This window comes from Apodemus sylvaticus, chromosome 1, assembly GCF_947179515.1.
Source record: "Apodemus sylvaticus chromosome 1, mApoSyl1.1, whole genome shotgun sequence".
Taxonomy (NCBI): domain Eukaryota; kingdom Metazoa; phylum Chordata; class Mammalia; order Rodentia; family Muridae; genus Apodemus; species Apodemus sylvaticus.
Window position 1 is genome coordinate 27,043,386 of NC_067472.1, and position 12,890 is coordinate 27,056,275.

At 38.3% G+C, this 12,890-nt stretch overlaps 1 protein-coding gene across 2 annotated transcripts in view; it reads right to left on the bottom strand.

Moving 5' to 3' along the window:
• Kif20b (kinesin family member 20B) overlaps positions 1–12,890 on the bottom strand; it is a 51,892-nt gene that overhangs the window by 11,246 nt on the left and 27,756 nt on the right. For both annotated transcript variants that reach the window (XM_052186799.1, XM_052186798.1), the window contains exons 21-25: positions 12,312–12,431; positions 10,526–10,586; positions 9,239–9,364; positions 7,205–7,332; positions 5,220–5,375 (exon numbers count right to left, since the gene is read on the bottom strand). In XM_052186799.1, coding sequence (XP_052042759.1) covers positions 5,220–5,375; positions 7,205–7,332; positions 9,239–9,364; positions 10,526–10,586; positions 12,312–12,431 — 591 coding nt within the window. The remainder of the gene's footprint in view (positions 1–5,219; positions 5,376–7,204; positions 7,333–9,238; positions 9,365–10,525; positions 10,587–12,311; positions 12,432–12,890) is intronic.

Genomic DNA, 12,890 nt, shown 5'->3' on the forward strand with positions numbered 1-12,890 from the left:
ATACAAAACGCCATTTTATATTTTAAGTATATAAGTCAGGAGTTGCCCACACCTTTAAGCCTAATACACAGTAGTCTACACAATGAGTTCTAGGCCTGCCAAAGCTAATTAGTGAGAGACTGACTCAAAATAAAAAATTTTCTATAAATCATATTTGTTCTTATATTACCTACACAAATCAGATTAACGATAAATTCTTTCAATAAGTAATTATAACTATAGCTGAGCTGTCTCTTCAGCTCCCTACTTCATTTTCCTATTTTCAGTTATTATGAGGTGTGCCATGTTTTACTATAGTGTTATTTTTTTATTCCAATATTAGAAATAATATTATAGAATACTATAATGTGATTTTTTTTGATCATCTCCTTAGATGCAGAAAAAGCATTTGACAAAATACAAGATCCCTTCATGTTTAAAGTATTGGAGAGATCAGTAATTCAAGGCTCATACTTAAACATAATAAAAGCAATATTCAGCAAACCAACAGCTGGAGAGATACTTGAAGCAATCTGACTAAAATCGGGGATAAGACAAGGATGCCCACTCTCCCCACATCTAATCAATATAGTACCCGAAGTGCTAGCTAGAACAAAAAGACAACAAAAAGAGATCAAGGGGATACAAATTGGCAAAGAGTCACTATTTGCAGATGATATGATAGTATACATAAGTGACCACAAAAATTCTACCAGAGAATTTCTCCAGCTAATAAACAACTTTAACAAAGTGGCTGGATAAAAAATAAACTCAAATAAATCAGTAGCCTTCCTTTATACAAATGATAAACAGACTGAGAAAGAAATTAGGGAAACAACTCCCTTCACAAAAGCCACAAATAATGTAAAATATCTTGGAGTAACTCTAATCAAACAAGTAAAAGATCTGTATAACAATAATTTCAAGTCTCTCAAGAAAGAAATCAAAGAAGATCTAAGAAAATGGAGAGATCTCCCATGCTCATGGATTGGCAGAATTAACACAGTAAAAATGGCCATTCTACCAAAGGCCTCTACAAATTCAATGCAATCCCCTTCAAAATCCCAACATAATTTTTCAAAGACATGGAAAGAGCAATTCTCAAATTCATCTGGAAAGGCAAAAAGCCCAGAATAGCGAAAACAATTCTTAACAACAAAAGAATGGCAGAGGGAATCACCATCCCTGATCTCAAGCTTTACTACAGAGCAATAGTGATAAAAACTGCATGGTACTCATACAGAGACAGACACATTGATCAATGGAATAGAACTGAAGACCCAGAAATAAAACCACACACTTATGGACACTTGATCTTTGACAAAGAAGCTAAACATATACAATGGAAAAAAGAAAGCATCTTCAGCAAATGGTGCTAGTCTAACTGATTGTTGGTATGTAGAAAAATGAAAATAGACCCATATTTGTCACCTTGCACAAAGCTCAAGTCTAAGTGGATCAAGGACCTCAACATAAAATTATATACATGGAATCTAATAGAAGAGAAAGTGGGAAAGAGCCTTGAACTCAGTGCCACAGGGGGAAATTTTCTAAACAGAACTCCAATGGCACAAAATCTAAGATCAAGAATTGATAAATGGTCTTTCCTTCAGGCTCTGCTCCACACTTTGTCTCTGTGTATCTCCTCCCATGGGTATGTTGTACCCTATCTAAGAAGGACCAAAATATCCACACTTTGGAAGCTGGAAGTTGGAAGACCAGCAGTCTCAATTAACCTGGACTCTCGAGATCTCTCAAACACTGGAACATCAACCAGGCATACACCAACTGATATGAGACCCCCAACACATATACAGCAGAGGACTGAAGGATCTGGGTTTAGCCAGAGAAGATGCACCTAATCCCCAAGAGACTGGAGACCCTAGGGAGTTTAGAGGTCTGGCAGGGTAGGGGATAGGGACATCTTCATGGAGACAAGGGGGGCGAGGAGGAGGTATGGGATGTGGAACAGTCAGAGGGTGGACTGGGAGGGGAAATAAAATGTGGAGTTTAAAATAAAGACAGACAGACAGAATATTAAAAAAAAAAAAAAAAAAAAAAACCACTGGCTGCTTTACTAAAAAACTTGGGTTCAATTTCCAGCACTCATACAGCTGCTCATGACCATCTGTTACTCTAGTTCCAGAGTATCTGGATCTAGGATCTCTGGCCTCTGAAAGTACCAGGCATGTACACACTACACAGTCATTAAGTGTAGAATACACATACCCATAAAAGAAAAGTAACAAAAGCCGGGCGGTGGTAGCGCACATCTGTAATCCCAGCACTCTGGGAGGTAGAGGCAGGTGGATTTCTGAGTTCGAGGCCAGCCTGGTCTACAGAGTGAGTTCCAGGACAGCCAGGGCTACACAGAGAAACCCTGTCTCGAAAAAGCCAAATCCAAAAAAAAAAAAAAAAAAAAAAAAAACCAAGAAATTAATTCAAGGAAAAATGAACATTAAAAAATTCCTTTGTACCAGGTTCAAACAAATGTGAAGTACTGTGTCAGATTAAAGGAAGCACATAGAAAATCTAAATGTGAAAACTGCTAGCATCTCTGGGGAATAACCTGGAAAGAGTTGGTGCAGCTATCATTAAAACGTAAGTCAGTCAACACTGAAAGTTTCTAGTTTCAATTGCAGAGGAAAGTAAGAATCTCTACAGAACAAAAAGCCAAAGCCCAGAACCCAGTCCACGCTTTTTCTTTCTAGTGAGAGGAAATGTAGGCAGAGGGCCAGAGGCACAGCTTAAAACAGCCTCGGAAAACTCTGCTCTGTGCTCTCTGTATCAGGAGAGAGAAGGGAGTCCAAAGTCCTGTCAAGGCCACTGACAGCATCAGCAGAGGGAGGAGGCAGTGGTCTCCCTTGCCTCTTGACACACCACCAGAACCGTTACAAATGAAACAAAACAAAAACAGTTCTAAAAGCCCCGTGTAGTCCACAGTTTGGCCACCCTAGGCCCTCTATGAACCAGAGCAAGTGTTACAAGCTACTCACTGAAACACGGCCTACAGAACACTTTTAGCCAGAAGGAAGAAACTGAACCAGAAAAACACAGTATTCAAAAGGCAGAAATGTAGTCTGAGCCATCATCTGCAGTGAAATACAGACGGGGTCAGAGGCTTCAACCATCAGGGACCACTCTAGGGTGGACCACTATCAACCTACGCTACCAGGGAAGGACTTATCCAGAGGAGTGAGGAGATTAGGAATTTGGCCAGTGTCAGATCATGAAGCCAATGAATGTTTATGCCTTTAGGCATAAACATGATTTGCCACACAGCTGTGGAAAGGCAGCATATAATAAATAAAGCTGTCACCTTCAAGTTGGAGAAAGAACCCCTAGAGTTCAAACTGAAATTTGTATCAGGCACGATCATGGATGGCACTTGAGGAAATACTAACTAAAACTACTTTGAGATTTTATATTACCCTGGGTCAGAATGTCATGTGTAAGGGCCAGCACAAAAATAAGTATCTAATTAAATGAGAGAAATCTCAAAACTCAATGACACACCTTGAGGTCTTAGGAAAACTAAGGCCATGAGATGCCTCAGCAGGCAAGCCTGATGGCCTGAGTTCAAACTCCAGAATCCACATCATGGAGGCAGAGAGCTGATGCCCTCAAGATATCCTCTGACCTCCATGCAGGAGCTGTAGTGTGCACTAATGTGCATGTATACACATATATGCAAGTGTGCATAGACACTAAATAGAAGATAATTTAAAAAATAAGTCATTGTCTAGTTGGAAAGAGGTGGAGGCAGAGAGGGAAGGAGAAAAGGAGAGGTGAAAAAGAAAGGGAGGGAGAGAAGGGAGAGAGGGAGAGAAGGGAGAGAGGGAAAGAAGGGCGCCAAATCCAACCTGAGTAGACAATGCAAACAAGGCCTGACAAACCCTCAGCTCACCAAATGAGAGAGAAATACACACATTTAAGAGGGAAAAAATGTAAATGAAAAGGTAGATAATACAATAGACATCAATGCAATAGGATTAAAGCATACCTCAAAGAACTGTATTCTAAATTAGAAAATACATAAGCAGAGACATGTCTAGATACACAGGAAGAGAATATAAACAATTTAATCACTAGCTTTTGCTTATATCAATGATAAACAGAGTGAAAAGGGAAACCAGAAAAACAATCCCATTTGCAATGACTTTAAAGAAAAATAAAAACTAAAAATAAACCTAACCATGGAAGTGAAAACCCTCTGCAATGAAGATGCTTAAACACAAAGAAACTGAAGGCACTCGAACACAAAACCTCGATATTCAAGTATCAGCAGAACTAAGGTTGTAAGGTGCCACGTCACCAAACATAATCTACAGTTTTAGTCCAACTTCCTTCAAATTCCAATGACACGCTTCACAAATTGGGAAAAAAAAAATCTAAAAATCTATGTGAATCTAAAATTCACATAGAACTTTACAAAAGCTGACAGATAACCAAAGCAATCCTGAGCAGAAGGAAAGAACTGGAGAAGTCTCAGGTCAGAGCCATGACTGAACAGTACCATCCTTGCTCAGCAACACACGTGTTTCCACAGGGAATAAAAAAAGTGGACAAAAGAGGGCACAGACTTAAACTCACATAGCTACCAACACCGAATTTTTGACAAAGGTACTAAAACACAATAAATAGACAAACTCAGCCACTTTAGCACCAGGAAATCTGGACAACCAAGTGCAGAATAAAAATGCTAAGACTCTATTTCTCCCATCCTGCACAAAAATAAATTCAAAGTGAATCAAAAGGCCTGAAGCTCTGAAACACTATAAAATATAACCATAGGCAGTCTTTCTCCATTAGTGCATGAAATAATCTCAAGAACTGACAAACAGTATTATAAAAAGGTAAAAAGCTTCTGTGAAGAGACAACATACAGAATCTTGGCTAGCTATACATCTCACAAGATGATTACTATCTAGACATAAGGAACTCAAAATATTAAACACATGCAAAAAAAATTAAAAATCAAACAAACCCCATTTGGGCGCTTGAGAACAGTTTGCTAATGATGAAAGTACAGACAGCCAGTAAACATGGAAACCGTTAAGCATCCTTAACAAACAGAGAAATACAACCAGGCTTTTCCCAAGTGGCTAAATGAAGTGAGAAAAGGTAGGAAAACATAAGAACGAATGTCACAATCAAATGGGGGAGGGCTATCTCACAAAAGTAATTTTAACAAACCACGGGGAAAAGATGAAATACACCCAAGAATCCCTGCCACCAACCACTTCACGCTGTAGCTTTAGACAGCGCTCCCTGTCTTCGGCATATTTTTTCATCTCCCTGTTTCGTAGATTCTCTGCTTCTTTTGCTTGAGTGGTAAGGACGGCTTTTTCTTCTAACCACTTCTTTCTATCACCTTTATATTTCTCTTCAGACGCCTGGGTAAAGATAATAAAAGTTATTTTCACATGGCAAAGGAGTTAGGTTTTAATAATATCTACGTGTAACCCATCCAGTTCACCTTTTTAAAAACTATCAAACAAGTAGTTTTTTTCTTAAATAACAATATGAATTTACTTCAGATTTTTAAAAGAAACATTAACTGGGCTTGTTTTCACTTATAAACAATATTTTCCTATGAAGTCCCTTCACCAACAAGCTTAAGACAAACTAAACAATTGACATTTCTATAAAGTTACAGTGACTCAAATATTCCTAAACGCCATCACGCAGTTCCAAAAATAAAACACAAAATTACCTATAACTTGTATAATTTGTAAAAGGAACACTCAGAATAGATGCTCAGAGAATATAGATTAAGTGATTTTCAAACTGAATTTCATAGATCTAATTTCAGACATTGAAAACCCAAAGAAAACTCCAAAACAAAACAGCACTCCATATCAGAATAACAAACTTTATGACATAGGAGGTTATATTATCTCAAAAAAATGCAAATACAGCAACAAGTAAAAATCTTAATATGGCTGATGACTTGTCACAATAAATGGATAATTGTGCCACTTGCTCCTGAATTTTCACAATGATAAAGATATACGCTAAAGTATTTAATTAATCATTACAAAGAAAAAGTAATTTTTCCTCTTATTTTAGTAACTCAGGGCACACTCCTTGAATCACAGCACTTAGGAGGCAGAGACAGGTGAATTTCTGTGAGGTCCAGGAATGCCAGAACTCCAGAGAGAAATCCTGTTTCCAAAGGGAGAAAAAAAAACAAAAAGCAAAAAAACTCAGATGCAGAACTAAGCATGGGGCCACACCCCCATAATCTGTGTATTTGGCGGGATCGAAGTCCAAGGCCCTCTTCCATATATATATTTCATAACTCATATATACGTTTCATGCTAGCCTCTAGGAATTATTAAATACCACCAAAAAAGTATTTCTTTCCCTAAATACTGTATTCTATATACAGTATATTAAACCTGAACAAAAATACATAAAAATACAAAATAGGTTTCTTTTACATAGCTTATTTTCATGTTTCATTGTTCAGATATATAACATTACTCTAATTTGATAATCAAACTTGGAAAAAGTTAACAATAATCAAAGTCTCCCAATGGCTGTCTCCTCCAGAGCTATATCTGCTAATAAAAAGTGGAGTAGAAAAATATATTCAAAGATAGGAAAAGCAGTGACTTAAAAATTCTATATAGAGTCAGGGTGTGAGCTTAGGAGGTAAAAATGCTAGCTTCAAAAGCCTTACAACTCAAAGACAATCCTACAACTTATGCTTTAAAATAGATATGGTGGCACACATCTGCACTCCCAGCACTCCCACGACAAAATGGGAGGCAGAGAGAGAACTGCCCTCAACTTCCTCGTGGACCAGCTGGCCGGGAAGACACTGCTGAGCAGCATAAACAACTCCTGAGAAATGTCTTCTGACCTCCACGTGCTGTGGCTTGTGAGTACATGTACACACGTATACACACACACACCCCAAGTCAATTACACATATAAAAGAGAAAGTTGAGGACACAATCAATGTGATTTCATTAGCTCATTATAAGTTATGTCTTGGGAATTTTCCCCAGGATATTTTTCAAAATGCACGTCAAGTTTTTTCTCTTTATTACTAATCCCCATGTTTTATTTTATCCACAAAACTAGTTATAAAATACAAAATGCTGAATTCTCTTACCAGAAATACAATGGCCCAATACAGAAAGCTGCTAGAAGGGAGCGGGAGGGAGGGAGGGAGGGAGGGAGGGAGGGAGGGAGGGAGGGAGGGAGCCGATACCTGCAGCTCGTCCTGAAGCGTCCTGAACTTCTTATTAAGCACATCCATGTCATCCATGGGTTCTGTCATTAACCTTTCATTACTTCTAGTTTCCAGATCTTTGAATTTTTCTTTCCATTTATCCAATTCTGATTTAAAGGACAGACAAATGTTATATGTAGCAATATGGCTGACCAAAAAGAAAAATCAGCGGAGCCCAAAATACTGACCAAGATGGCACTAAAATTATTCCAAATGCTGAACTTTAAGGCATCTCACAAAATTCTTTATGACTACTTTGCTTGTATGTATGTATGTATGTTTGTATGTATGCATGCACGGATGTGCACCGCATGTGTATATGCATGTTCATCATATATATGTGCATCACATATATGTATGTGTATCATACATGTAAGTATTTATGTATCACACATGAGCCTGGTATACAAGGAAGTCAGAAGAAGGTGTCAGATTCCTGGACCGGGAGATACTGATAGTTATTTTTCTTTTTTCTTTCTTTCTTTCTTTTTTTTTTTTTTTGGTTTTTTTGGATTTGGTTTTTTCGAGACAGGGTTTCTCTGTATAGCCCTGGCTGGCCTCGAACTCAGAAATCCGCCTGCCTCTGCCTCCCAAGTGCTAGGATTACAGGTGTGTGCCATCTCCCCCCGGCTGTTACTGATGGTTATAAGCCACCTTGTCAGTGTTAGAAACCAAACCTGGGTCCACCATTTAAAAAAAAAAATCATTTTTTATGATTTTTTTATATGTTAGTATACTGTAGCTGTCTTCAGAAACTCCAGAAGAGGGCCTCAGATCACGTTACAGATGGTTGTGAGCCACCATGTGGTTGCTGGGATTTGAACTCAGAACCTTCGGAAGAGCAGTCAGTGCTCTTAACCAGAGCCATCTCTCTAGCCCAAACCTGGGTCCACTTAATGGCAAAAATGCTCTTCATCTCTGAGCCCTCTCTCTAGCTGCTGTTACTAAATCCCCAGTAAACAGAAACTACAGGGATTTCTCATGTACCCAAAGATTATTTTTCCAAATACAAAGCATAAATTTATTTCAATCTGAAATATCGTATAATAATTCTTGGGGGTCTCAAAGAAATAAAAATAAAAAATTAAAGGCTATAAAAATAGCTAGAAAGTATGAAAGCTTCATCCACCAGTACAGTTCAAGGGCTTACAGAGTACTCAGGCTGACAGAACACTAATGTGCAATCACAAACATGCACAGTCACCACCAGCCATTTCCCAAATGTAGATAATGAGGCTAACTCAGCAAATGTACAAAATTCTATGTAAAAAGTGTCATAAAAATAAGTATATACATTCCTTCCCTTTTGTACCAGACTATAACTAGCTTAGTTATTAGCAAGTGTTAACAATTTTCTACACCATAGAAAAAATAAAGTGTTGATAGAAATGGAATCAGTATCCATATGTACAAATAACAAACAAATTAAAAGCTTGTAAGTATAAAAATCAATCAAAGCTTGCTTTCTCTTTACAGATTTTTTTTTAAAATTTTATGTGGATGAGTGTTTTGTCTGCATGAATATATGTGTTCCATATACATGCCTGGGGACCACTGAGATCAAAAGAGGTACCGGATCTCCTGGAACTGAGGTTGCAGAGAGTTGGTTGAAAACCACCATGTGGATGCTAGGACCTGAACCTAGATCCCCAGAGCTCCACATGCTCTTAATCACTAAGTCTCTCTTTAGTCCCACCATGCAGTATTCTTATTTCTTCATGATATACAATTTTACTCAGAAAAATTTTTTCATCACATTGGGAAAGGCAAGTATAAAAGCATTCTTTTTTTTTTTTTTTTTTGGTTTTTTGAGACAGGGTTTCTCTGTATAGCTCTGGTTGTCCTGGAACTCACTCTGTAAACCAGGCTCTGCCTCCCAAGTGCTGGGATTAAAGGCATGCGCCACCACCGCCCAGTAAAAGCATTCTAAAACTATAAATTATTATAAACGGCACTACTTTAGAGAAGGAAGAAATCAGGAAAATGAAGCTTTGAGATGCAGTTGCTGTGTACCTGCGGCTAGCCAGTCAGCTTCCTCTGACTTCGCCTCGAGCACCTGGTCCTGCTCCACCTGAGTCTGTTCCTGCTCCACTAGTGTCACACGCATATCTTCAATCAGCTTCTCCTTAGCACTGAGATCTAAAGGTTTGACAACAACATCACAAACAACTCAAAATAGTTTGAAAAAATTCTAAAAATGTGTACGCTGAAAATAAAACAGAAATAATCACTGAAACTTAAGACTTAAACACAAAAGGTATATCCATCACCAATGAAAGATTTTGTTAAATAGCATTCTTCCCAATTAGAACAACAGATTTAACACCATCACTACTAAAATTGCGTATGTTTTTATGTAGTAGTGGGCAGACTGATCCTAAAATCCATGTGGCAATGCCCTGCACCTAACAGAGCCAAGACAACTGCAGATGACACTCATAAGCGGGAGGACTCACATCTCAGTCTCAAATGCATCCACTACTTCTATAATAATGTGAACGTACCATGAGGACAAGTACAACAAAAATCAGAAATCAAACACCAGAAAATAAACTTATCACATTCATAGTTTATATTTTCCAACAAAGGTACAAAGATAATGAGGAAAGGGAAAGAATATGAAGGTCCCTTCCCAGCCTCCAGGGATAACTGAAGAAGGGACAGGAAGGCCTTGTGCAGGATGCTATGCATAAGACCTTTGCAAAACCAAATCAAACCAAATCCCATAGCGAAATTGGGCACAAAGCCCCACCCCTAGTTGAGAAGCTCTTGCCAACTGCTGCCTGCTGGGAAAGGAAAGCTCAGTTCTCTCTGAGAGGCCAGCACCTGCTAAGTCAGCCTGGCTCCAGCAGAAGCCCACGCCATACCCAAATCATACACAAGAAATAAAAACTGACCTTGGAGAAAGGAAGGAAGAAACGAAGGAAGGGAACAGGGAGGGAAGGAGGGAGGAAAGTAGAGGGGTAGAGAAAAGGGAAGAGGGAAAGGGAAAGGGAGGGGAGAAACAAAGTTGGGATGGGCAGGAAAGGTAGAATGGATCTGAGAATTGGGAGAATGAAGATCAAGACACATAGTGTAAGATTCTCAGAGAACTAATAAAAAGGATTTTTAAAAGTTCTGGCCATTACCAAAGAATCAATATCACACTGAGTATTACTTAATGTTTGTCTAATAATGATAATTTTAGGTTTATTAAGTTATTCAGCAGAATTAATCATTTCAACAGTTTCAAAGAAAAATGTTAACTTATTATACTATTGAATAGTCAATTTAATTCTAGAACAAGAACTTGGTTCTGACCTTTGCACACTTTCTCATACTGTTGTACTGCTTCTTCCATTTTCTGATTACTTAACTGCTCCTAAAAAATTAAGGAACACAATTACAGGCACACAGAAATCAATACTTAATAGTTGCTAATAGTATGTTGTTGGAACATGGTCTAGGAAGGAATTGGAAGAAAATTCTTAGTGCTTGTGAGAACACTCCAAAAAAAGGACAAAAACCTTGAGACTTCCATTCCTTTAAAACCTGGAATTCTTCCTGGAATGTGTTTTGTGCTCCTCTAAGGTACAGTGCATTGGACTGACTTTACTTCAGATTATTCATTATTATTTGCTGTTGTTATTCAATGAAATGTTTTAACTATCCTTTATATATATACCTCTGTGGAAAAACATGCTCTTGCCATGTGCGGTTTGTATACACCTTGTATACACCTTGTGATTGCATACAACTTGACCTCATGACAACTTCACCCATGTGACCTTTCTTAACGCTGAAAATATAAACTGTCTGAGGCTCTGAATAAATTAAGTTATTGCATGAGACTTTAGTCTCATTCACTGGGTTCATTTTCCCAAATCACAAAGCCTTTAGAATAGTGACTACATGGGTCTTAATAGGACATAGGTGTGGTGGCATTTAATCTTCCTGAGCTCAAGGACAGCCAGCTATAATGAGACACAGTGAGACCCTGTCAGTGTTGGAAAAACATCAGAAAGTGAAGTGAGTATGACAGGACAAGTGAGCACAGCATGGCCAGGCCTGGAGCCTGAGCTCTGTTTCTGAAACACAGAATGGAGGAAGGAAAGTCTCACAGGGCGCCTGTCCTCTGACCTCCACACGTGAAGTGGGGTATACATGTGCTATGACATGTGCGGACACACCTTTACTCATACATACACATGCTAACATAAATAAACGCAAATGGTTTTGACTAAAAATACAGACAACAATCAAAAATAATATGCTTTTAATCTCAGTTCTGTCATTATACCTACTCAGAAATGTGTTCTCACATATCATATAATGTAAAATCAAGGGAAATGGAAGTATAATGTATACTCAGAATTTTTCAAATCCCAATTATTAAATATAAACTATAGAAAACATAGAGCCCTCTATCAAAAAAGCGGTTATAAAGTTGAGAAAAGAATCAGGAGTCCTAAGGGAAAGTTCAGTAGGGAAGCAAGGCCTACAATTCTAGTTATAGCATGTCTGGTCCCCAGGACTACACTCTCTATTCTCATCACCATCTGTAGACCAGTGGCTCTCGACCTTCCTAATGCTGGGACCCTTTAATTCAGTCCCTCAAGTTATAGCGACTCCTACCATAAAGTTATTTTTGTTACTATTTCACAATTGTAACTTTGCTATTGCTGTGAATCACAATGTAAATATCTGTGTTTTCCAATAGTGTTAAGGAACCCCTGAGAAACAGTCGTTCAACCCTAAGGGGTTATGACCCACAGGTCTCTGAGAACTGCTGCTCTACAATCTGTTTGAGGATGAATTATTCAAAAGAAATGATCAATCTGGACTATAATAACACTCTATCTGGACTTAAACAAACAAATGATCTGATGGCAATAGGGTCTGGTGGCTAGTGCTTATAATCCTGACACCTGAGAAAAGATGGCAGAAGAATTTGCCATGAGGTCAACGCCAGTCTAGACTACAAAGTAACACCCTATCGCAAAGCAACAACACAAAACTTAATACAATAGATAATACCATATTTTATCGGGCAATAGAGTATTACAGCAGAATAGAATGCAAGCATCATTAACAACACAACCACTACCTTAAGTTGCTGAATGGTTCGTTGTTTCATATCTAATTCCTGAGAATACTGGTTTTTCTTTTTCTCCAGTTCATTAATTTTAACTCTCAATAATTTCTCTTCATCACGCATTCCAGATACCTACAAAGCATAATTTATAAAGTAAATTGAACATTTTGAGCATTTTTATTATTGTTTAAATTATATGGCCATGTCTTCAGGGAACATGCGCTTTAATCTCATCGGAAAAGAACTAATACTGTGCTCCATTACTAAATGGCAGAAGTTTAGCTTGTTTTCTATCTCCGACCTAAGCATGCTTTCCCTAACTCATTGATCTTCCTGTCACCATCTTTACAGCCCCTTTGCCCCAGAAAGTGGCTTCCTGCATCACACTGTCAGTCATACGGCCAGCTTCCTTGTCAATTAAACTCAAGCACCATTACTTTGGTGGTCCCCCTTTTTTTACATAGTAGCTGCCAAGATGTACAGCTTGCCTGATGAGGGAAAGGAAGAAAAGGGAAGGAGATGGGGGGTTGGGGAGAGGAGGGCTGGGCTCTGAAGATGCTTTCAGATTTTTTTCTTTGATTTTGAAACAGG